The 21,656-nt window shown below is 36.8% G+C and overlaps 1 protein-coding gene across 1 annotated transcript in view; it reads left to right on the plus strand.

Moving 5' to 3' along the window:
- Positions 1 to 205: 205 nt before the first annotated feature.
- Positions 206 to 21,656, plus strand: part of Snx1 (sorting nexin 1) — a 107,471-nt gene continuing 86,020 nt past the window's right edge. Inside the window, exons 1-2 of the mRNA XM_090382289.1 lie at positions 206 to 371; positions 21,309 to 21,381. Coding sequence (XP_090238415.1) covers positions 258 to 371; positions 21,309 to 21,381 — 187 coding nt within the window. The 5' untranslated portion in view covers positions 206 to 257. The remainder of the gene's footprint in view (positions 372 to 21,308; positions 21,382 to 21,656) is intronic.

Raw genomic sequence — 21,656 nt, forward strand, 5'->3', positions numbered from 1 at the left:
TTTTGATTTTGTGAAATTGGCTTCTAAACTATGGAATCGGAATGTAATATTGGAGTGAACCAACCGAAAAAATACCATTACTAAATAAAAAAATAGGTGTTAACGTTTTAAAAGTATTGTTCACCATTATTATTTTTCCTTTTCCGGCTTTATCACATTTCTCCTTTTAGAAGCATCTGATATGGTTGTTTTATTAGCTGTCATTAAACGGAGAATATCTCGTTTGACTGTCATTTTGGTATAACGCCCCCTGATGTATGGTGATCTCGGTGTTTGTTAATATGGCGGATGAAAGGGAACCTCCTCCTTTTGGAGATGATGAAATTATGAAAGGAGACGATAATGAAGATATTTTTAGCTCAGCATTAGAGGTATTGTGCATTTATATTATAATATTTTTATATTAGTTCTGTGTAAGGTCTTAAAATTTTAGAAATATTTTTAAGTTAATAACTATCCCTCGAGGTGCTGTTTACTTTGAAATACCTAGTCATTTAAATCCCAGCCTATCCACCAAAGAGCATCTCGTTTACCGGTTTCATCTCTGGGCGGAGAAAATAATTAAGCGCGTAATACGGTAGTTTAATAACTTTAGGTAATACGTGTTAAACTAAATGAAATGTTTATGCAGCATGTTCTGTTTAATATATTCCTGTACTCTTATGCATATTTCTTGGATTATTATCGTTTACTTCCTGTTGGGTGCATATATGATTTCACTTTTTAAAGTATTGTTGATCAACACTTAAGGTTCTCACACTTGAAAATATATACTTTTTTATTATAGTTACTAGTTACCCCTTATGCACTTATATCAGCAAAAAAAAAAAAAAGAAAAAGAAAATCCACCTTATGAAACTGAAAAGTATATGATATACATCAAATTTGTCCACATTTCTTCCTTGAAGACATATGATAATCTACCGTCATCGTAACAGAAAACAGAAATAATTCTAGAAGTGTACCAACCTGTAATTACAAACCCACTGCATTAGAACTAAACTGATTAACTTTTGCAAAAATAAAATAAAAATAAATAATAATAATAAATAAGAAATAAAATTAAGATAACATGAAATTATTTGCCCCTCCCACCCCACCAGTGCTGTTATAGTCTAAACATTTAACATTAAAAACTCATTTTTCCTTAAGAGATGGCTGGAAAATATAGCATTAGTCAGTTTTGCAGTTCCAAGCTGCAGAAAATTATCAGTAGTCACACTTCCTTTCTTCACTGTCAGTTTTATTTTATTTATTTTGTAGCCCTACAGCTACTCACTGGTAACTACTGGTACTTTCTTAGGAATGTTTATGCAACATATATTAAAAATTGAGGAAATCTCATTTAAAAAGGATAAAAATGATCAGCCACAACAAGTTGGATGGATTCAAAAAGTAAAACTAAAAAAAAAAAAAAAAAAAATTTTTTTTTCTTTGCTGTTCTGCATTATATATTATTTGTGGAAAGCACTTCCATGTTTATATTCTGTATGTGTTACTATTGCCAAATGGAAATCATACTTAGAGTTATTTATTTTATTAATATTGTTTGTATCCAATTAAAATTAAAGTAATTTAATTTTAATTTAATTTGTAATACAGAAAACAAAAGTAATATCCATTACTTTTTTCTGTATTACAATTTTAATTTGTAATACAGAAAACAAAAGTAATGATTTCCCTAGATCTGGAAAACAACTTAGATAACCTGTGTGTGTGTATGATAAAATAATCCAAGCAGAAGAACAGCAAAAATTAAAATCTTGAAATTGAGGATACTGAGGACAAGGTGAAAATAATAGCACATTAGCACATTTTTTCTAAGGCTGTTCAAGAGAAGAACGTTGCATATCATGAGTGCTTTGTTTCCAATTCTTCAGTTTCATTTTCTGCCTACACCAAAGCTTGCAACAATTGTAAAGCAGTTATTAATCAGTCCAAACTAGATTTTGAACAGGCTAAGAGTAGAAAACTTGCTTCTTGCCCTAATGGTAGCCGAGCATTCTGATCTCTTGCCAAAGCTATTGGCCGCAACTTTTGCCCATCTCTACTCCCACCTCTGTTAAAACCAGATGGTTCTATTGTCACTTCAGCCAAGGATAAAGCTGACCTGCTAGTATCCCATTTTTCTTCCAACTCATGTATTAATGATCTTGGTAAAACACCTCCCACCATTCCCAACACACTCCTTTCAATACCTCCTGTGGTCTTCCTTCAAAAGGATGTCAGAAGGATTTTGACAAATCTTGATGCAAAGAAAGCTCCAGGTCCTGACGGTATTTCTTCACTTGTTCTCAAAACCTGTGCTCCTGAACTTACTCCTGTTTTTTGCCACCTGTTTTCACTTTCTTATTCCAAAGCTATTTTTCCTTCTGCTTGGAATTTGCTCATATCCAGCCAATTACTAAAAAGGGTGATAAATCCCTCCTATCCAGTTATCGTCCCATTGCAATTACTTCTACTCTTTCTAAAGTAATGGAGAAATTAATTAACTGCCAACTCTTAAACTACCTAGAAACCTTCCATCTGATCAACGATTGCTGGTATGGATTCTGTCAGTGTCAATCCACTGGTGATATTCTGGCTTATGCTATCCATTTATGGACAAATTCAATGGAAAAGTTCGGTGAAACACAAGCAGTTGCTCTTGACTTCTCAAAGGCTTTCAATTGTGTTTGGCATAAAGGTCTTCTAACCAAGCTTCCATCTTATGGTTTGCCAACTGTTTTTAGTAATTGGTTATCCAGTTTTCTCTCTGATCGCTCACTGAGGGTGATGGTAGATGTCTCTCTGTCTTCTAACTTCTCCACTAATGCTGGTTCAGTTCTTTCCTCCACTTTTTCCTCTTGTATATTAATGACCCTCTTTAATATTGCTGTTTTGCTGATGATAGCACATTGCATTCCACTTTCCATTTTGAGAAACCTTGTCCTGCTTAATCAGCTTCAACTTCTCGAAAATCTGCTACCAATTCCTTAAATTCCGATCTCCTGGTAATTCTCCAGTGGGGCAAAGACAACTTAGTTGATTTCAATCCTTCTAAAACTCAGTCTTGTCTTATGTCTCGCAAAAAGGATATTTCTGCCCCTATGCTTATCTTTGGTGACACTCTGATTTCTAGGCAAGTTGATATATCTCTTTTGGGGATTACTCTGACTTCTAATCTCTCTTGGCACAAGCACATTACAAATATTGCTTCCTCTGCATCTAAAAAACTTGGTTTTTCTTTCTCTCTCTGTGTTACTTTTCTTCCAAACAGCTGTTCACTCTGTACAAATTGCAAATCTGCTCTACCACGGAATATTGTTCCCAAATCTAGGGTGGTGCCCCCGAAATCTCTCTCAGGCTTCTAGATCCCATTCAGAAGAGGGTATTTAGGTTAATTAATGACTCATCTCTAACAAAGTCTCTCCACTCGCTGTCTCATAGACGTACTGTTTCTGCTGCATGTCTTTTCTACAGATACTTCCATGGGCACTGTTCTTCTGAATTGGCTTCTATTATTCCCACTCTTTCAAAACAGTCTGAACGTGTGCCGCCACCAGCAAACATCCATCTACTGTCCAACTTCAAACTCACAGAACCAACTTTTCATCTTCCTCATTTATTCATTCAACTGCTATTTTCTGGAACAACCTTCCTTCATACATATTTCCTGAAAATTATAGTCTACAGATGTTCAAGTCTAATGCCAACAAATATCTTCTTTTGTCTTCTCCACCTCCAACCAAAGCACGGTACCAAGTACTATAGGTTCTAATACCTCTTGTTTGGGGTTTCATAAAAAAAAAGGGGGGATATTATCCATCTTTAAAATCCAAAGCATGTTGGAAAGTGCAAGAAGTATAAAAATTTAACTCTAGAGACACATTTAGTAAGATGATCATATTGAAGGCCAATAAAAGTGGATGGGGACTATATTAGGATAGTTTATGTATAAAAAAATTTTTTTTTTTATACCACTGGTGGAAATGAGTTTGGATTTGGATGGGGAGGTATATAGGGTGGTAGTGTATACTTATCAATTACCAGTCTCTTATTGTTTAGTGCATCTCTTGATGCACTAAACAATAAGAGACTGGTAATAAGAGACTGGCCTTAACAGTTTGTAACCACCAGAACTCTGAGTGTGGCATATTGCTACTTATCTACTTTTATTTCCATTCTCTTTATATCTCTGCATTAAAAAATTAAAGAAATAAATTATTGACATAATTTGCATGTTCACATTTCAAATTATTAGTAGAAATATCCACAAGATTCACATTTTGGATATTTTTACTAATTCAAGTGGAGAGAGTGGGGGCTTTTCCTTGATGGGTGAAAGAATATCATCATAATCAGTGTGGACTATGTACCCTTGAAGAGTCAGGTGCCTCTGTGTTTAAAGCCTAATGTTAAGGAGGCACCAAATTATGCAAAATGAAGTGATCCTAAATTGCAGAAAATTCTTTGCTTATTTACTTTGTTTATCATTAATTGGTTTTTGTAACCATTGAATTTTAGTATACTGCCGTGGAATAGTTGTTCTTATCTGTAATTATGATTCTGGTTATGGAGATAGACATTATTGGCTTAGTGGATTCCTTGGTATTTAAATTTCTTTGATCATACTATGACAGTTTGCTCTATATGGTGTGTCATGTTTTCTATGGTTACATGTGTTCGATATATATATATATATATATATTTTTTTTTTTAGTGAGGAAAGAAAATCCTTACTCTTTTTTCCAGAGATTGGCTAACTGTGGCTCAGATCGAAGGTCTTTAAAAGTTCCTCTACTCCCTAACAGGATATGAAATGAGACTGACCTCTTCAGATGAGTAACAGTGGTGAATCTACTGTATTATCACAGAGAACAGAAGTAGAGGCCCCATATATTGTTCATATATTTAATAGAACACAAAAGTTGCACAAATTTTTTTCTGTTTTATTTATGCAATTCTTGATCTGCCATTGCCTTTATTTGGTGTTATTATTTTGCTTATTTTACAGAAATTTCCATGCCTCTATATGCACCATAAACAATCCTACAAATTGTTTATGGTGCAGATTTTATTTACTTTGTAGAAATTGTTTTGGGTGCAGGTTTCCAAGCTGCAAGAGCAGCTCATAGGGTTTTGTGAATGCTGTATAGGAACTTTTATAGCAAGCACATAAATGTGGTTACCTCCTTGTATAAGGCAATGATTAGTCCTCATCTGGCATTAATGCCTATAGGTTTAGAAATCTCATTAGATCTGTTAGGAAAGGTGCAGAAGAGAGCAACAAGATTGGAGGCACAAAAAGATTTTGCCATAAAAGTGTAGTTCTGAAAATTGTGGTGTTTGGAAAGTATGTGATGTTGACTGGTTCTGGTATGTGTTTTGACTGGTTTGGAATAGTGTGGGAGTTTCAGAAGAACAGTGCCCATGAAAGTATTTTTGGAAAAGGCATGCCAGCAGAAACTGAAAATCTACGACAGAGACTGTATGAGATGGGTAATTAACCTCGCTGCCCTCTTTTGAATAGTCTGTGCTTGAGAGAAATTTTGGCGGAGATCACTTCGGATGTGAAAATGTTCTGAGGTAGGGTGGATTTTAAATTTAGTATTATTATTAGTGGTAAATGATATAAGAAAGCAAGCTTATTCAGCATCAAATAAAACCCTACCTGCATCACCTGTCCATCCTCTCCATTTCTGTCTAGTTATTCCCTTGATGACACACTATGGATGCACCCAATAAATCCCTGAACAAACAATCTTCCCTTGAATTTATTCAAGCTACCCACTTTTCACAACAGAAGTTCAGAGTCATTAGCTGTTTAGAAGAAAAGTAATGTTGAGAACAAAAAAGAAATTGTTAGAGAGAAATATTTGTAATGTTGCTTATACTGACAGAGAAAGAATTTGGGGTAATTCTTAATAAAGATGTAATCTTTTCTAGAAATCTGAGTACCATCAAAGTCAAACTAGGAGCAGTAGACTATTGTTTTTTGAGAAATAAGATAGGATTGAGTTTTTGAAAGATTGAACTTAAGTTTTCTTTGCCCCATTGGAGAATTACCTGGAGGCAAGCATTTAGGACATTGATGATGGATATTCAAGAAGTTGAGGCTCCTTGCGCAGGACAAGGCTTCCTTAAATTGTAAGGCATTATGTAGTGCACTGTCATCAGAAAAACTATGGATAAGATTTCCAGTCAATGGAAGGAGGTCATTAATATAGAAAAGAAGAGTGAAAGAAAGAACCGAACCTTGGAGAACACCAGTATTAGCAGAGAAGTTAGAAGACAGAACACAATCTGCCATCGCCTGCAATTGGCGGTCAGAGAGAAAACTGGATACATAGTTGCAAAAACAGTTGGCAATCCATAAGATGGGAGTTTGTTTAGAAGGTTTTATGTCAAATTCAATGAAAAGCCTTAGAAATGTAAAATGCTTTAGTTTTGACAACTTTTTCCATTGAATTTTCCCCAAGTTCAGTAACATAAGCCAGTATATCACCAGTGAATTGACACTGACAGAATTTATATTAGCAGTCATTGATCAGATGAAAGGTTTCAAGATGGTTTAAACTTGGCAGCTTATAGAATTTTCCATTACTTTGTAAAGAGTAGAGGTAAGTGCAGTGGAACAATAATTAAAAGAGGGATTTTTCACCCTTTTTAGGAACTGGTTGGCTATGAGAATTTCCAAGCAGGAGGGAAAACATCAGTGGAATAAGAAAGTGTAAAAAGGTGACATAGAACAGGAGTGAGCACAGGCTTGGAGAACAAGTGGAGAAATGCCATCAGTACCTTGGAGTTTCCTTGGCATCCAGATTGTTCAGAATTCTAACTCCTATTGGAAGACCGCAAGAGATATTGAGTAGAGTATATTGATTATGGCAGGAGATGATTTACCGAGGTCATGAATAAAAGAGTTAGAAGAAAGGTATGATGCTGAGAAACTAGCTTTATTTTTAGCTGATAATACAGTAGAACCATTAGATTGTAACTGTTACTTACTACCTAGATGGACAGAAGTACCAGCATTTGGCAAGGGAACAATGCTCAACTGCCCTTATTTTTTATATGCAAAGGAAAGACTACTTTTAATGTGCTTATGCTAATAGAGACTTGGCCAGGGTAATCTTGACTTCTAGTTTCTAGAGTTATATAATCTTCGAATTCTTCTTGTGGGGTTAACTATGGATAAAGGATGGTTGAGTGGGAGAAGAAAGTGTGGTTATCAGTGGCCACTCCCCTTCTTGGACTACTGTTTTTAGGGAGTTCTCCAGGGTTCAGTGTGCTGGGCCCAGTGTTATTTTCTATATTTATTAACTATATTGATGAAGGTATATCATGCTTGATGTCTAAGTTTGCTTGTATACCCTGTCCCTATCATTGGATATGCTAGGGACAGGGTATACAGGGCAACAAAATCTTAAAATCTATGTGGTTTTGTCAATGATATATAGTAATTTTGCTAGCAGTGATAAGGAAGTGATTGTCTTCTTGTATAAGGCAATGGTCAGGCCACACCTTGAGTACTGCATACAGGTCTGGAGGTCTCATTTTAGGAAGGATGTCGAGCTGCTGGAATGAGTACAGAGAAGGGCAACTTGGTTCCACTCACCTGGCTGGTGAGTGGAATCAAGGGTTGCTGTTACCAATAAAGGTGCAAGTTCTGCAAATTGCAGTGTCTGGAGACTAGGCACCTGCAAGATGATCTAATTGAGATGTATAAGGCCTTGAATGGTTTGAGCAAGCTTGTTGTACATGTTGTACACGTTGGCACTAATAGTTGTACTAATAGTTGTTGGCACTAATAGTTGTACTAATAGTTGTTGGCACTAATAGTTGTACACGTTGGCACTAATAATATTAAGAGTAGGAGACTGGCAGAATTACTTAACAAGTACAGGTCACTGTTGAACAAAAGCCGAGAATTAGGGTTGAATTTGAAAGTGTCTGCAATTCTGCCCAGACACGATAGGAGGGAGTATATGATGAGAGCCTTGTCGATCAATTCGGCCCTGGAAAGATTGTGCAAGGCTCAAGGGGTAGAATTTTTTTCAGCCTGGACTGTACTTGTTAACAGGAGAGATTGCTTCTACAGGGATGGGATACACTTAAATAGAAAGGGTGCAAGAATATTTGCTGATGCTATCGAGGCAGTGTTAGGTGGGTCGGAAAACTGCTAGCTTGGGGGGAGACAAAGACCAATAGATTGACAGTAGCCACTGGCAGAGTTGAAAGAGATTCTTGCACTGCTTCTATTAGAATGAGCAGAAGCCTGAAAAACAAGATGCATGGTATTTCAGAGATAATGCTAGGATAATGCTAAACTCCAATGCTAGGAGTTTAGTAAATAAATTTGATGAATTTGAGGTATTGCTCAAAACATCGAAGGCAGATATTGTTGGGATATCAGAGACGTGGTGTCACACAGATATAAGGGATGCAGAACTGCAATTTGGGGAGTACGTCTACAGAAAGGATAGACAGGATAGGAAGGGAGGAGGGGTTATGTTATTAGTTAAGAAACACATAAAAACCAAGGAAGTGAAGCCAGTCGACATCGCTGGACAGTGCAGTGTGGAGTCAGTTTGGTGTGACATAAACATTGGGAGATCAAAATTGAGAGTAGGAGTGTGCTATAGGCCTAATGACTCTGATGAGTATAATAAGGAACTGTACAGGGAAATAGTGGGCCAGTAAATCAGAGTGTCTTATAATGGGAGATTTTAATTTCCCAGATATTGACTGGAATTTGGGGGCTGGTTACTCACACACTAGCAGGACTTTTGTGGATTTATTGGATGATTGTTTTCTACATCAGCATGTTCGGGAGGCAACTAGAGGGAGTAATACTCTTGATTTGATTATCAGCAGTGATTCTTCATGCATTAAGAATCTGCAGATAAATGAACCACTAGGTGGCAGTGAGCACAGTGTGCTGAAGTGGGATTTACTCAAAGAGGTAACTACCATTAGGGGTAAAGGGAAGGGTTATTGCTTCCGTAAAGGCGACTACGATGGACTGAGACAGTATTTAAATTCTATACAGTGGGACCAACTGATGATGTTACCAACAACAAATTCAAAATGGGAAGCATTCAAAGAACTTATCTTGGAAGCTACTAGGCTTTACATACCAACTAAGAAATATTGTTCAAGGTTTAGGCCAAAATGGATGTCAGATGAACTAATGAGGCATATGGCAGAGAAGAAAAATGCATGGGATACATACAAATTAACACATGACACAGAAGCCTATGATAGATACAAGTTGATATGCAACCAAGTTACAAAGGAGGTTAGGCAGGCGAAGGCAGATTACGAGAAATCCTTGGCAAGGGATGCAAAGAAAAACAGCAAAGAGTTCTTTACTTATGTAAACTCGAGAAGGAAGGGGATGAATCAGATTGGTCCACTTGATATTGATGGGTCAAGTGTTGATGATCCTGCTCAGGTAGCTAACAAACTAAATGAATATTTTGCATCGACATTCACACATGAGGAGTTATTCAGCGAGGGGAATGCCAGAGGTGTATTCAACTCTAGCAGTAAGCTACAGAATCTTGAAATAACTGGGAGTAAAGTGGAGGAGAAACTGTTGAAGATAAACACAAGAAAGGCGGGGTGGATGGGATCTATCCAGTTATATTAAAGGAGGCAGCAAAGGAAGTAAGCAAACCTTTAGCCATAATTATGAGAGCTTCCTTGGACTCAGGGGCGGTACCCATAGACTGGAAATGTGCAAATGTGACCCCAATTCACAAAGGAGGATCAAAGGCTGACACAAGTAATTATAGACCTGTGAGCTTAACTTCTGTTCCAGGAAAATTAATGGAGGCACTGGTTAAAGAAGCACTGCAGGATCATTTAGACAAGACTTCAGTTATAGCTCAGACACAGCATGGTTTTGTTAAGGGGAAGTCTTGCCTGACCAACTTGATTGGATACTATGATGCAGTCATAGTATCCAATCAAGTTGGTGGTTGAGGGGGAGAAGACAGAGAGTGGTAATCAATGGACACTGCTCATCGTGGACTGATGTTATTAGTGGAGTCCCTCAGGGCTCATTGTTGGGTCCATTATTGTTTTCTGTATTTATAAATGATATTGATGATGGTATATCGGGCTTAATGTCCAAGTTTGCAGACGATACAAAGGTTGGCAGGGTTGTCAAGGACACTACTGACACTATGCTGCTGCAACAGGATCTGGAAAGGTTGAGCAGATGGGCTGAGAGGTGGCAAATGAAGTTTAACATTGATAAATGTAAAGTACTACACATGGGAAACAGCAACCCCAGAGCAACGTATCAACTCTGTGGTACTACACTGACAGTGGTAGAGAATGAAAGGGACTTTGGGGTGGTTGTGCAGGCAGATATGAAGTTCTCTGAGCAGTGCAGACGGGCTGCAAGAGTAGCTCATGGAGTATTGTCAATGATATGCAGGAATTTTTCCAGCAGGGATAAGGAGGTGATTATTCCATTGTATAAGGCGATGGTCAGGCCACACCTAGAGTACTGTATACAGGTCTGGAGACCTCATTTCAAGAAGGATGTAGAGCTGCTGGAACGAGTACAGAGAAGGGCAACAAGATTAGTGAATGGAACAAAGGGGTGCTCTTACGAAGAAAGGCTTAAGTTTTGCAAATTACAGTGTCTGGAGACTAGGCACCAGCGAGGTGATCTGATAGAGGTGTATAAAGCCTTGAATGGTTTAAGCATGCTCAGTGCTGATGGGATTCTTCCTCTAGCTCAGAGAAATGACCTGAGAGGGCATAAATTCAAATTGAGGAAAGACAGATGTAGGATAGACGTGCGGAAATTTGCCTTTAGCCAGCGGGTGGTTGGTTGGTGGAACAGACTGCCATCCCTTGTGGTGGAGGTTGATAGCCTAAATAAGTTTAAGGCTCAGCTGGACAGGTATTTTGAACGAACAGAGGGGTGATGTGGAAGTGGGTTTTTTTTTTTTTTTTTTGGCTGATGCTGCATAAGCTTGCTTTCTTGCATCAAATGCCTCTGCTAATGCTAATGCTAAAAAAAGGTCTGGAGGGCTCATTTTAGGAAGGATGTCGAGCTGCTGGAATGAGTACAGAGAAGGGCAACTTGGTTCCACTCACCTGGCTGGTGAGTGGAATCAAGGGTTGCTGTTACCAATAAAGGTGCAAGTTCTGCAAATTGCAGTGTCTGGAGACTAGGCACCTGCAAGATGATCTAATTGAGATGTATAAGGCCTTGAATGGTTTGAGCAAGCTTAATGCTGATGAGATTCTTCCTCTTGCTCAGATTACTCACCTGAGGGAACATAAATTCAAATTGAGGAAAGGTAATTATAGAATAGATGTGCAGAAATTTGCCTTTAGCCAGGGGTGGTTGATAGTTGGAACAAACTCCCATCTGTTGTATTGGAGGTCAACAACTTAAATAAGTTCAAGGCAGACCTAGACAAACATTTGGAGTGAATGGATGTGTGAAATGGGAACAGGTGTTTTTTTTTTTTTTTTTGGCTGATGTGATATAAGCTTGCTTTCTTGCATCATATGCCTATGCTAATGCTAAAATATATTTTGTTATTTGATCCATAGGAAAGCCAAATGAGTATGAATGAAATTTGTTTATGAACAAAAATACAAAAGCACAATAAAATTTTTGGACACCGAGAAAGTACTGATGATACTTTCTTTTTAGTGTATTATTCAGTTTAAATACATGGTGCAGTGATGCTTCATTTCCTGAGTCATGGAAGAGATTGGTATAATCCAACAATAGCGAGAGCTTTTGTTTGTTAGATTTGCAAATTACATTAAAAATATGTGGAAAACATTTTATTGTGTAATGATTGTTTTTAATTGCTTGAAAATATAAATGGTGGTAATAATTAAAGTACTTCAGTTTGGCTACTTTTAGATGGCAAACTGTAAATTGACCAAGATTAATTCAGAATAAATTATTTCTAGACCACATAGGAACATAAAGTGAATAAAAGAGAAGAAAAGAATGCTAATAAAGATTAGCCTTCCAATCTGGTTGATCTTAATTGAACATTGTAGATTAATAGCAGAATTAAAAAAAAAAAAAGAAAAAAAAAAAGTTACTTTATAATATCAGGAGTCTGCTGCCTGAACAAATTTTTGGGAATAAAAATATCAGTCCTGTGAAGATCAGTTAGTTTCATACTAAGAAATACCCGATTCACAAATGAACAGTTTGTCCTAAGAAGGAGCAAAATTAACATGTATTGAGGGCATGAATTTCCTCTAGAAATGTGTCAAGGAATAAGAGAATAACATAAGTCAAAAACAACTAAATTATAAATGAAATAGTAAGACTGAAGATTACATCATAAATTAAAAGGAATTAAAATGATTTTTTTATGTATCCTCAGTATTTAAAATATTATTACACCCATATAATAATAATGTTATTAGTATCATGTAATAAGTGTTGATTTCATATTTAATTACTGCATGTTGAAATTTTAAATTGTATATATAAATGTTTAATCTAAATATTTCTTGATGAAATGACAGAGTATGAAAAAGGCTGTTTAAGTATGGGTAATGCATCTCCATCATTTGTACTACCAGGTAGTATGCATGCATTGTTTTATTATATCTCATTGTGAATACCTTCACAACGAGTTGCCTAGGTATTGCACTACTTCTAATAAGTAACGCATACTACCTGGGTAGTAGAAATGGAGATGCATTACCCATGCTTAAACAGCCTTTTTCATACTCTTTGACATTTCATCAAGAAATATATTTACATTAAACCATGCCAAGCATCTCTCATATTGTGGAGTTATACTTCATAACTGGGTTGTCACTATTGCAACAGGGTACCTGCCCACCCACCAACGATGAAACGGTGCGTCTGGGTGGTGGTGCTCATCTGAGAATAAGTAACAGTAGTTTTCTCTACCAGAGAAGCTTTACTTATTCGAAGTAGTGCAATACCTAGGCAACTCTTGTGAAAACGATGCATGCATAGTATCCGGGTAGTAGGAATAGAGATGCATTACCCATGCTTAAACAGCTTTTTTCAATATAAATGTTGGTGAACAAAATTTAAATCCAGTTTTTAAAAATTCATAATTAGTGGTAAAGAGCTGTACCTGTGACCTGAAGCATTTTATCTGTTTTACCTATATATAACTAAAGAAAAGGCTTCTTAACAGACAGCTAATTGCTGTCTGTTAAGAAGTTCATATGTGTACACTTTGACCAAAAGTATTGAGAAGGACACACACCCAGGCAGCTGCAAAGAAAAAGAAAAAGGGACTTATTTCCAAAACCTAACAAATAAGGTGGTGATTATCCCATTGTATAAGGCAATTGTTGGACCACATCTTGAGTACTGCAAACATGTTTAGAGGCCTCATTTTAGGAAGGATGTAGTTCGGCTGGAACAGGTTCAGAGAAGGGGAGTTGAGAGGAACAGAAGGGTGTTCTTACCAAGAAAGGCTTCAGTTCTGTAAATTGCACCAGATTAGACATCTGTAAGGAGTTCTGATTGAGGTGTTTAAGGCTTAGAATGAATTAAGCAAGCTCAGTGCTCACTGCATTTTTTCTTGCTCAGACTACACATGAGGGGCATAAATTCAAATTGAAGGAGGTAGTAATTGTTCTCCTCAGCTTAGTTTCTGTTAACTGGTAGAAGTCTTGTAGGTATTGGCTATAATTCACTCTATTCCGCCTACAAAGTAGTTTGCAAACTGCTTTGCAAGTGGAATGGAGTGAATTACACCCAGCACTTACAAATTTTGAAAGAAGGATTTCAAAATTGAGTGATACACCTTACAAATTTTGAAAGAAGATTTTTGGCCACAGCCTACTCTGTGCTGCAATTTTTCCTGCAGGTGTTCGGTGACATTTAGGTCCGGGCTCAGCTGGCCAGTACAATTTTTCTTGCTGAAGTTAGGGTTATGGATCCTACTAGCATCTTGCTGATGCTAGTAGGATCCATATCAATAGCTTGCCAGAGTAAGTAGTGCATAACATCCAATTAGGTTATCATTTCAAGCACTACCACCAATGGACCAAGTCTAAACCATTAGAAACAGCCCCATTCCATCAGACCACCTGCCTTTAGACTTCATTGTTGAGATGATGATACAATCAGACAGGAAGTGCTCTCTGGGCAGTCTCCAAGTCCAAATATATCTATTGGAAAGATATGTATTACAAAATTTCTCACTCTGACATCTTCTGCTACTGTTCTAGAGTTCATGAATGCCAGGAAAGATGTCACTCTAAATGCAGTTTCAAATTGGTGACTGTGATATTGAACTTAAATACAACTGTCCTGCCATTGAATCCAAAGCTATGCAGCTGTCTGTGGATGGTTGATATACTGACAGATGTTCCTGTGGTCTCTTTGACCTTATCCATTGATTACATGTATGAGGCATAAATATCCTCTTTATAGTTTGTTGAACATGTTTTTTGGTTTTGTAAGTTGGTGGCCAACCAGGCTTTTGAAGTGAAACTTCTTTAGGTGTGCTCCAGTCAATTTTCAGATGGTAGTAACTTGCGTTTGCGGATTGACAAAAAAACGCAATGAAAATGCGACTGTTGCCATAAGTAAGCGCATTACAGGTACTTTGAACAGCCAACTATCATGGCTAAATGCCATGATAGTTGTTCTCGTACGATCACCAAAGTTAAGCAGTGTTAGTAATTGGGAGGGTGACCTCTGGGAAAATGTGGTGTAATTGCCTTCCTTTCTTAATTGCCTTCACATATCATTAAATTTTGTTGATTGGTAAGGTAATCAAGTTTAAATCTGTGCTTTATATCTTTACTTTTATAGCCTGTGGAAAATATTCCTCCTATTTTTGCTTATTAGAATCGCCGTTAATAGAATTAAAATGCAATTCATAAAAGTGATCATAATGACCAGCGCTTACTACATATCATTGTTTTTTTTTTTTTTTTTTTTTTTTTTTTGGTAGTAGTTGTTGGCACATCGGCTTCTGTGGCCATAATGCATCTCCCAAGGTTTTTGCTGTACTTTGATCCAAGCCCAAGGCGGGATTCGAACCCGCGACCTTTGGGTTGCTAGGTAGGCACTTTACCCACCCAGCTAGCCCGGTCGGCCATATCATATAGTGAATGGTATTTTGTTATGGAGTGTCCATCATAAAGTGATTTGATTGTACAGTGAACCAATTGTCAAGGGGCCCACTGTAGTGAGTGTTGTAGGGTGTTAGAGCCTGTACATGTGCAATGTGTCTGTGGATTGACAAAAATAACCAAGAAAGTGTGACACGAAATGATTTCTCCTCCCACATTGTACCACTCCATACCAGGCACGAGCGCTGCATGAGATACCCCTACTGATTGCATCATGCTATTTCTTTTGTCATTCTCCACCATATTTAATAAAAAAATTTTGATCGAAAAAAAATTTATAATTCAACATGTCGAAGACTAATAGTGAGCGTTGTAAGGTGTATAGAGCACGTATACGTGCAGTGCGACCATCAAAACCACCTCCATTGAGTACAAAGGAGAGATCTAAGCTATTTTGACAGTGGAAAAAATTGCAGCATGTGATAGAGTTGAACATAGAAGCCGGAGAAGGTTGCATCTACATCTGAAGAAGCCTTACATTTAACCCCAGGGGGCTCACATCTAGTGAGTATGGACTTGGCACACCCAGGGTCCTGAGCTGGATATCATCATTCTTCTCTTTCTTGGTGATTTCCTTCTACATCTCTCTCTCTCTCTCTCTCTCTCTTTCTGGGTAACTTAATGTTTTTGGCTGTTGGAGCAAAAGCCTCAGGCTTTGGCGCCTCCGTAGCCAGGTGGGAAGGAGCAGCAGTGCGTAGCACATGCTTCTTGATTAGACCGGGGTTCAAGCCCATCACCACCAAATACGGAGGATGCGGAAAGGTCAAGGGAATGACCACTGCAATTCCCAGAGCAATATGGCCTTGGTTGCTAATGCTCCTAAAAACCAAATAACAAACAAAGCCTCAGGCTTCCTTGCACCATATGGCTAATATAATAATAATAATAATTTCCCCAGAAATGTTAGAAGTGAATTTGGAAGGAGTCACGGAAGTTGATACTGCAAATGAAAACGATGAAGAGTACTTAAAGCCCAGTCGTAAACAAAAAGCGAAGAAGCCAAAACAGACTGCCAGAAATACTCCATCAAATCATTCAACACATAGTGGGTGTAATACACAGCAGGAGCAACCTCAGGATTTTAAGAAACACCAAAGCATCCATGTACTGTTTAAGCATACATTCCAGGATAATGATTTCGGTTCAGTCTGTTCAGACTTTCGGAACACAGAATTTGTCATTCCCACACTATAAATCAAGTCTGTTCAGACTTGATTTATAGCATGGCAATGAGAAATTTTTACAAACTGGCAGTTTGATGTTTATCATTGTAGCTTCCAGAGCAGATAACATTGTTCTTGTGGGGAACTAACCTCTATATCTTCTCTGTTCCAACTTGTTAGTAGTTCCTAATTTTGAATAGATTATGCAGTTGAATAGTGTTAGCATATTTTTGTTTCCACCTGTTTTATCCCTTAACTACATCTGAGAAAAGAAAGTGCAGTCACAGTTAAGCTGCTTTTAGTGAAAAACAGCCTCTTGCTTATAAAATTTAAATGTAATCAAGTATTTGGAAGCAGGCTGTTATAACACTGAAATTGGTTGAGTTCTGGATGGACCTTGTATAATTCAATTTGGATTCAAATTGAATTCTTTGAATTCAATTTGAATCCAAAATTATATAAATTTTGGAGAAGGCTAAAGACTTCATGGCAAGCAGAAACAGTTAAGACTGGTGATGACTTATTGCAGAGGTGTAAAAAGTTCTCATAATTTGGATAGAGAATCAAATCTATTAATCTAGTTATAATCCAGACTGAAGCATCGCCTTTGTGAGGAGCTTAAAACAACATGAGGCCTGTAAGAAAATTCTTTAATGCTAGAAAAGGTTGGTTCATGTGTTTCATAGTGAGAGCAAATTTGCACAATATTAAAGTGACAAGCAAAACTGCTAGTACAGGCAGTACTCACTTTGAGTTCCCACGTTTATAAGTTTTTTTTTTTTTTCAACTATCAACAGAATCAAAAATATGAACATTAATTGCAAAAAATGAATGTTAAACATTCATAAATACCGCATTTCAAACCACGTGCATAGCTATACAATACAGTGTACCCTGCTTTACGATATTAATCCATTACCATTGTATCGCAAAAATATCGTAATGTGAACCCAATAGCACATTGTTTTTTTGGTAATTCATTTCACGACCTTGGAAGTTCAAATATTTGCTATGTAACTCCCTAAAAGGTCGTTTTTGTAGTGTAAATTGTATTAGTTACCAATTGAAAGCATTAAACGCACTACACTTTCATCGTTATGTTATAAGAACCAATTTTGAATGCCTTTGATATTTTTCTAAAGCACATTTCTGGAAGTCATGACCATAAAACAAAAACAATTTGCACTTTCCGGTTTATTGGACTTTTCTGTTACTGCAAGCAATTATAACGGTAGTAAACTCAATGTTGTTGCATTTGCGAAAATATTGATAGGCTGGAATTGTGCTTTTTTTACGTTATGGTGAAACGTGTTTCTCCTTTACTCAAATCTTCAATCGTATAAAAAAAATAAATAAATTTTCAGAATCTTCTCTTCATTCTTTTTTTTTTTTTTTTTTTTTAAAGCTTCGTAAACTTGTTACTCCGTGCAAATCATGTTAGTTGCAATTTGTGCGTTCCATTAAAAAATGCTTATGTATGCTATTGAAATTTATAAAGAAAAGAGAAGATTATCTTGGAAATAAACGCCTCTCGAAGCATTTCTGAAGAAGATGATTCCTTGTGCAACAAACTAATGAGTGCGGAGCCAATAATGAGTGATCAACGAGTGTGCATTTAGTCTGATGATGAAGAATAAACATTATTTAACATTTGTAAGTCATAAATAATTTCTCTATTATTATAATTTACTTGATTTTACAGGCTGTGCTTTCATTTCTTTGGATAAATCAATCATTGTTTAAACATAAACTAATTAGCTAACTAATTTCATTGTTGAGAACGTAACCCCTATTTTTAAACTTATGTCTATGGGAAATAAATTACCGCTTTGAGTGCGTGCCAGGAACGAATGAACTCGTAAAGTCGAGAACTACCTGTACTTATGAGGTTGCATGGTAAAAAAAATTGCTGGTAATTCAAAGCACAGTTGGCTAAAATCATTGAGGAAGGGGATATTATGCTAAACAAGTATGATGCAAACTAAACATCTCTTTTAATCATGTCTTTAAATGAGAAGTTTGCTTCTTAGGTGATGTCCATCAAGATATAAACTGTTCTAACTTTATACACCTTTATATACCTAACTTTATGTGTAAAGTTAGGCTTTCAAATTTTTTTCTTAATGCATTTAAGAACATTGGCAAGGCTTGGAAAGAAGTCGAGAAACAGACCTGGTGATGTGTTGCTTATGCCCTGACTTTGTTTTAATCCCCAGGTTTCCCAGAAACACTTGAAGAAGTGACTACAGCTATTATTGAAATAGATGAAAATCTCAAAGTGGAAGTAGTACTGGCCTCCACAGAGTTCTGTGTCACTTACAAAGAATACAATGCAGAGATGGGGGAACCCCCTGGTGCCATCAGACAACTAACACACTTGTGGAAGTAGTAGTAGTAATAGAGGCATGCGATGCAAGAAAGCAAGCATATGAGCTTATGTAGAATCAGCCAAAAAATTTTTTTCACTCATTCATTCTCTAAAAGTTTGTCCAGTTCCTGCTTGAATTTATTTAAGCTATCAACTTCCACAATGACAAATGGAAGCTTGTTCCAGCAATTAACCACCTGCTGGCTAAAGGCAAATTTCTGCATACCTATTCTACAACTGTCTTTTCTCAATTTGAATTTATGCTTCCTCAGGTTCATAATCTGAGCAAGCAGAAGAATCCCATCAGAATTCAGTGTGCTCAACCCATTCAAGGCCTTATACACCTCACTCAGATCATCTTGCAGGTGCTTAGTCTCCAGCTGCTGCAATTTGAAGAATTAAGCCTTTCTTGGTAAGAGGATCCCTTTGTTCCTCTCACCAATCTTGTTTCCCTTCTCTGTACACGCTCAAGCAACTCTACATCCTTCCTAAAATGAGGCCTCCAGACCTGTACATAGTACTCAAGTCGTGGCCTGACCACTGCCTTATACAAAGGGATAATCACCTTTTCCCTGCTAACAAAATTCTTGTATATCATTGACAATACCCCCATGACCTGCTCTGGCAGCCTATCTGCATTTCTCAGAAAACTTTATATATGACTGCACAATCACTCCCAGGTCTTTTTCATTTTCTACCACCCTAAGTGTAGTACCACACAGTTGGTACATTCCTCTGTGGTTACTTCTACCCATATGCAGTACTTTGCATTTGTCAATGTTAAACTTCAGTTTGCCACTTCTCAACCCATCTGTCCAAATTTTCTAGATCCTATTGCAGTAGCACACTGCCATTACTGTCATTAACTACCCTGCCAACTTTTGTATCATCTGCAAACTTCAACACTAAGCCTAATATACCTTCATTAATATCATTGATAAATATACAAAGCAACAGTGAGCCCAACACCGAACCCAGTGGGACTCCAATAATAACATTAGTCCACGAAGAGCAGCATCCATTGATTACCACTGTCTTCTCCCACTCAACCACCCTTTTATCCATTATAGCAGCTTACCCTTAATACCATACTGCCCCAATTTGTACAGTAAGCTTCCATGTACAACAGTGTCAAAAGCTTTCCTGAAATCCAAGTATATGATATCAATTATTTTTTGCATCCAGTTCCTTTGTAGTTGCATCATAGTATCCAATCAAATTTGTCAGAAAAGACTTTCCCTTAACAAACCCATGCTGTGTCTGAATTATTGCTGTGTCTTGTTTAGATGATCTTGCAATGCATCTTTAACCAGTGACTCCATTACATTAAACAGTAACATATACATTCAAATAAAATTTTTAAAAGAAATTAATTTCTATAATTTTTGCAGAGTTCCACTGAACATAGGCGAAAATTGCTTATGTCATCAAATGAGAAATGATATAAAATAACATTGCCTTAATTTGGTTACAGTAGCATCCTGTATGATTATTATTAGCAGCATATGGTGCAAGGAAGCCTGAGGCTCAGGACTCTGGGTGTGCCAAGCCCATACTCACCAGATGTGAGCCCCTGGGCTCCAGACCTATATACAGTACTCAAGGTGTGGCCTGACCATTGCCTTATACAAGGGGATAATCACCTCATCCCTGCTAGAAAAATTCCTGTATATCATTGACAAGACACCATGAGCTGCTCTTGCAAACCATCTGCACTGCTCAGAAAACTTCATATCTGCCTGCACAATTACCCCCAGGTCCTTTTCATTCTCTACCACTGTCAGTGTAGTACCACACAGTTGATACATTACGCTGGGGTTACTGCTTCCCATATGCAGTATTTACATTTGTCAATGTTAAACTTCAGTTGCCACCTCTCAGCCCACCTGCTAAACTTTTCTAGATCCTGTTGCAGCAGCGTACTGTCATTAGTGTCATTAACAACTCTGTTGACCTTCGTATCGCCTGCAAACTTGCCAACATTAAGCCTGATATACCATCATCAATATCATTAATAAATATAGAAAATAACACTGAACTCTGGGGGATTCCACTAATAACATTAGTCCACAAAGAGCAGTGTCCATTGATTACCACTCTGTCTTCTCCCACTCAACCATCCCTTTATCCATAGCAGAAATTTACCTCCAATGCCACACTGCTCCAATTTATGTAGCAGTTTTCCATGTGCAACAATATCAAAAGCCTTTCTAAATATATGATATAAAAATTATTCTTTGCATCCAGTTCCTTTGAGACCATATGATACTGTTATTTGTTTACAGCTGGTGAGATTATTCACTAGTTGACTCAGTGGATCACAATCAATTTATGGCTGGCATAAGTTAAAACTTTCCAATGAGTTGTTAGTTGAAACAATGGTATTATGTCTTGGTCAATTTCTGACAGTGTTCACTTACGAAATAGAGGCGTATGGCCATTCTAAAATTTTACAGTCTAATAGTCTTATTGCACTTACTAATATTTGGAAATTTACTCTAATACTAATTTATACCTAGTTTCATTGCATTTTCATAATTGATATTTCTAGTTTAGTTTAATTTCAGTTATAAAATTTTTTCTCTAGTGTTACATAACTGGAGAGAGATTGACACTTTGTTTTATGTCATAATTAATGGTAACTTTGTTTGTAACAGTCTCATTCAGTATTAAAGCAAGAGCCAATTACAAGTCACATTCCTAGGGATTCATTCCAAGAAATAATGGCAGGTAAGAATAAAAAATTAAATAGAATTAAAGAAAAGTTTTTTTTTTTTTTTTTTCTCTTCAGTAATAAGGGAAGAAAAATACAATTCAGTTACCAAAGTATGTATTTAAAATGTTTAATGCTAAAAAATTTGAATTTTTCATAGTTGTCACATACAGTAAGATAGTATGAAGAAATTGGGATTAATTAGTTCATATAATCAGTTTTACCTGATTATGTAAACTAGTTTACTTTGCATTATGATCGAAATAATAAACTTGTGTTTACATAATCAGTT

The sequence above is a fragment of the Mastigoproctus giganteus genome, chromosome 10 (genome assembly GCF_048544385.1).
Source record: "Mastigoproctus giganteus isolate SK-2022 chromosome 10, ASM4854438v1, whole genome shotgun sequence".
In the NCBI taxonomy this organism is placed as follows: Eukaryota; Metazoa; Arthropoda; class Arachnida; order Uropygi; family Thelyphonidae; genus Mastigoproctus; species Mastigoproctus giganteus.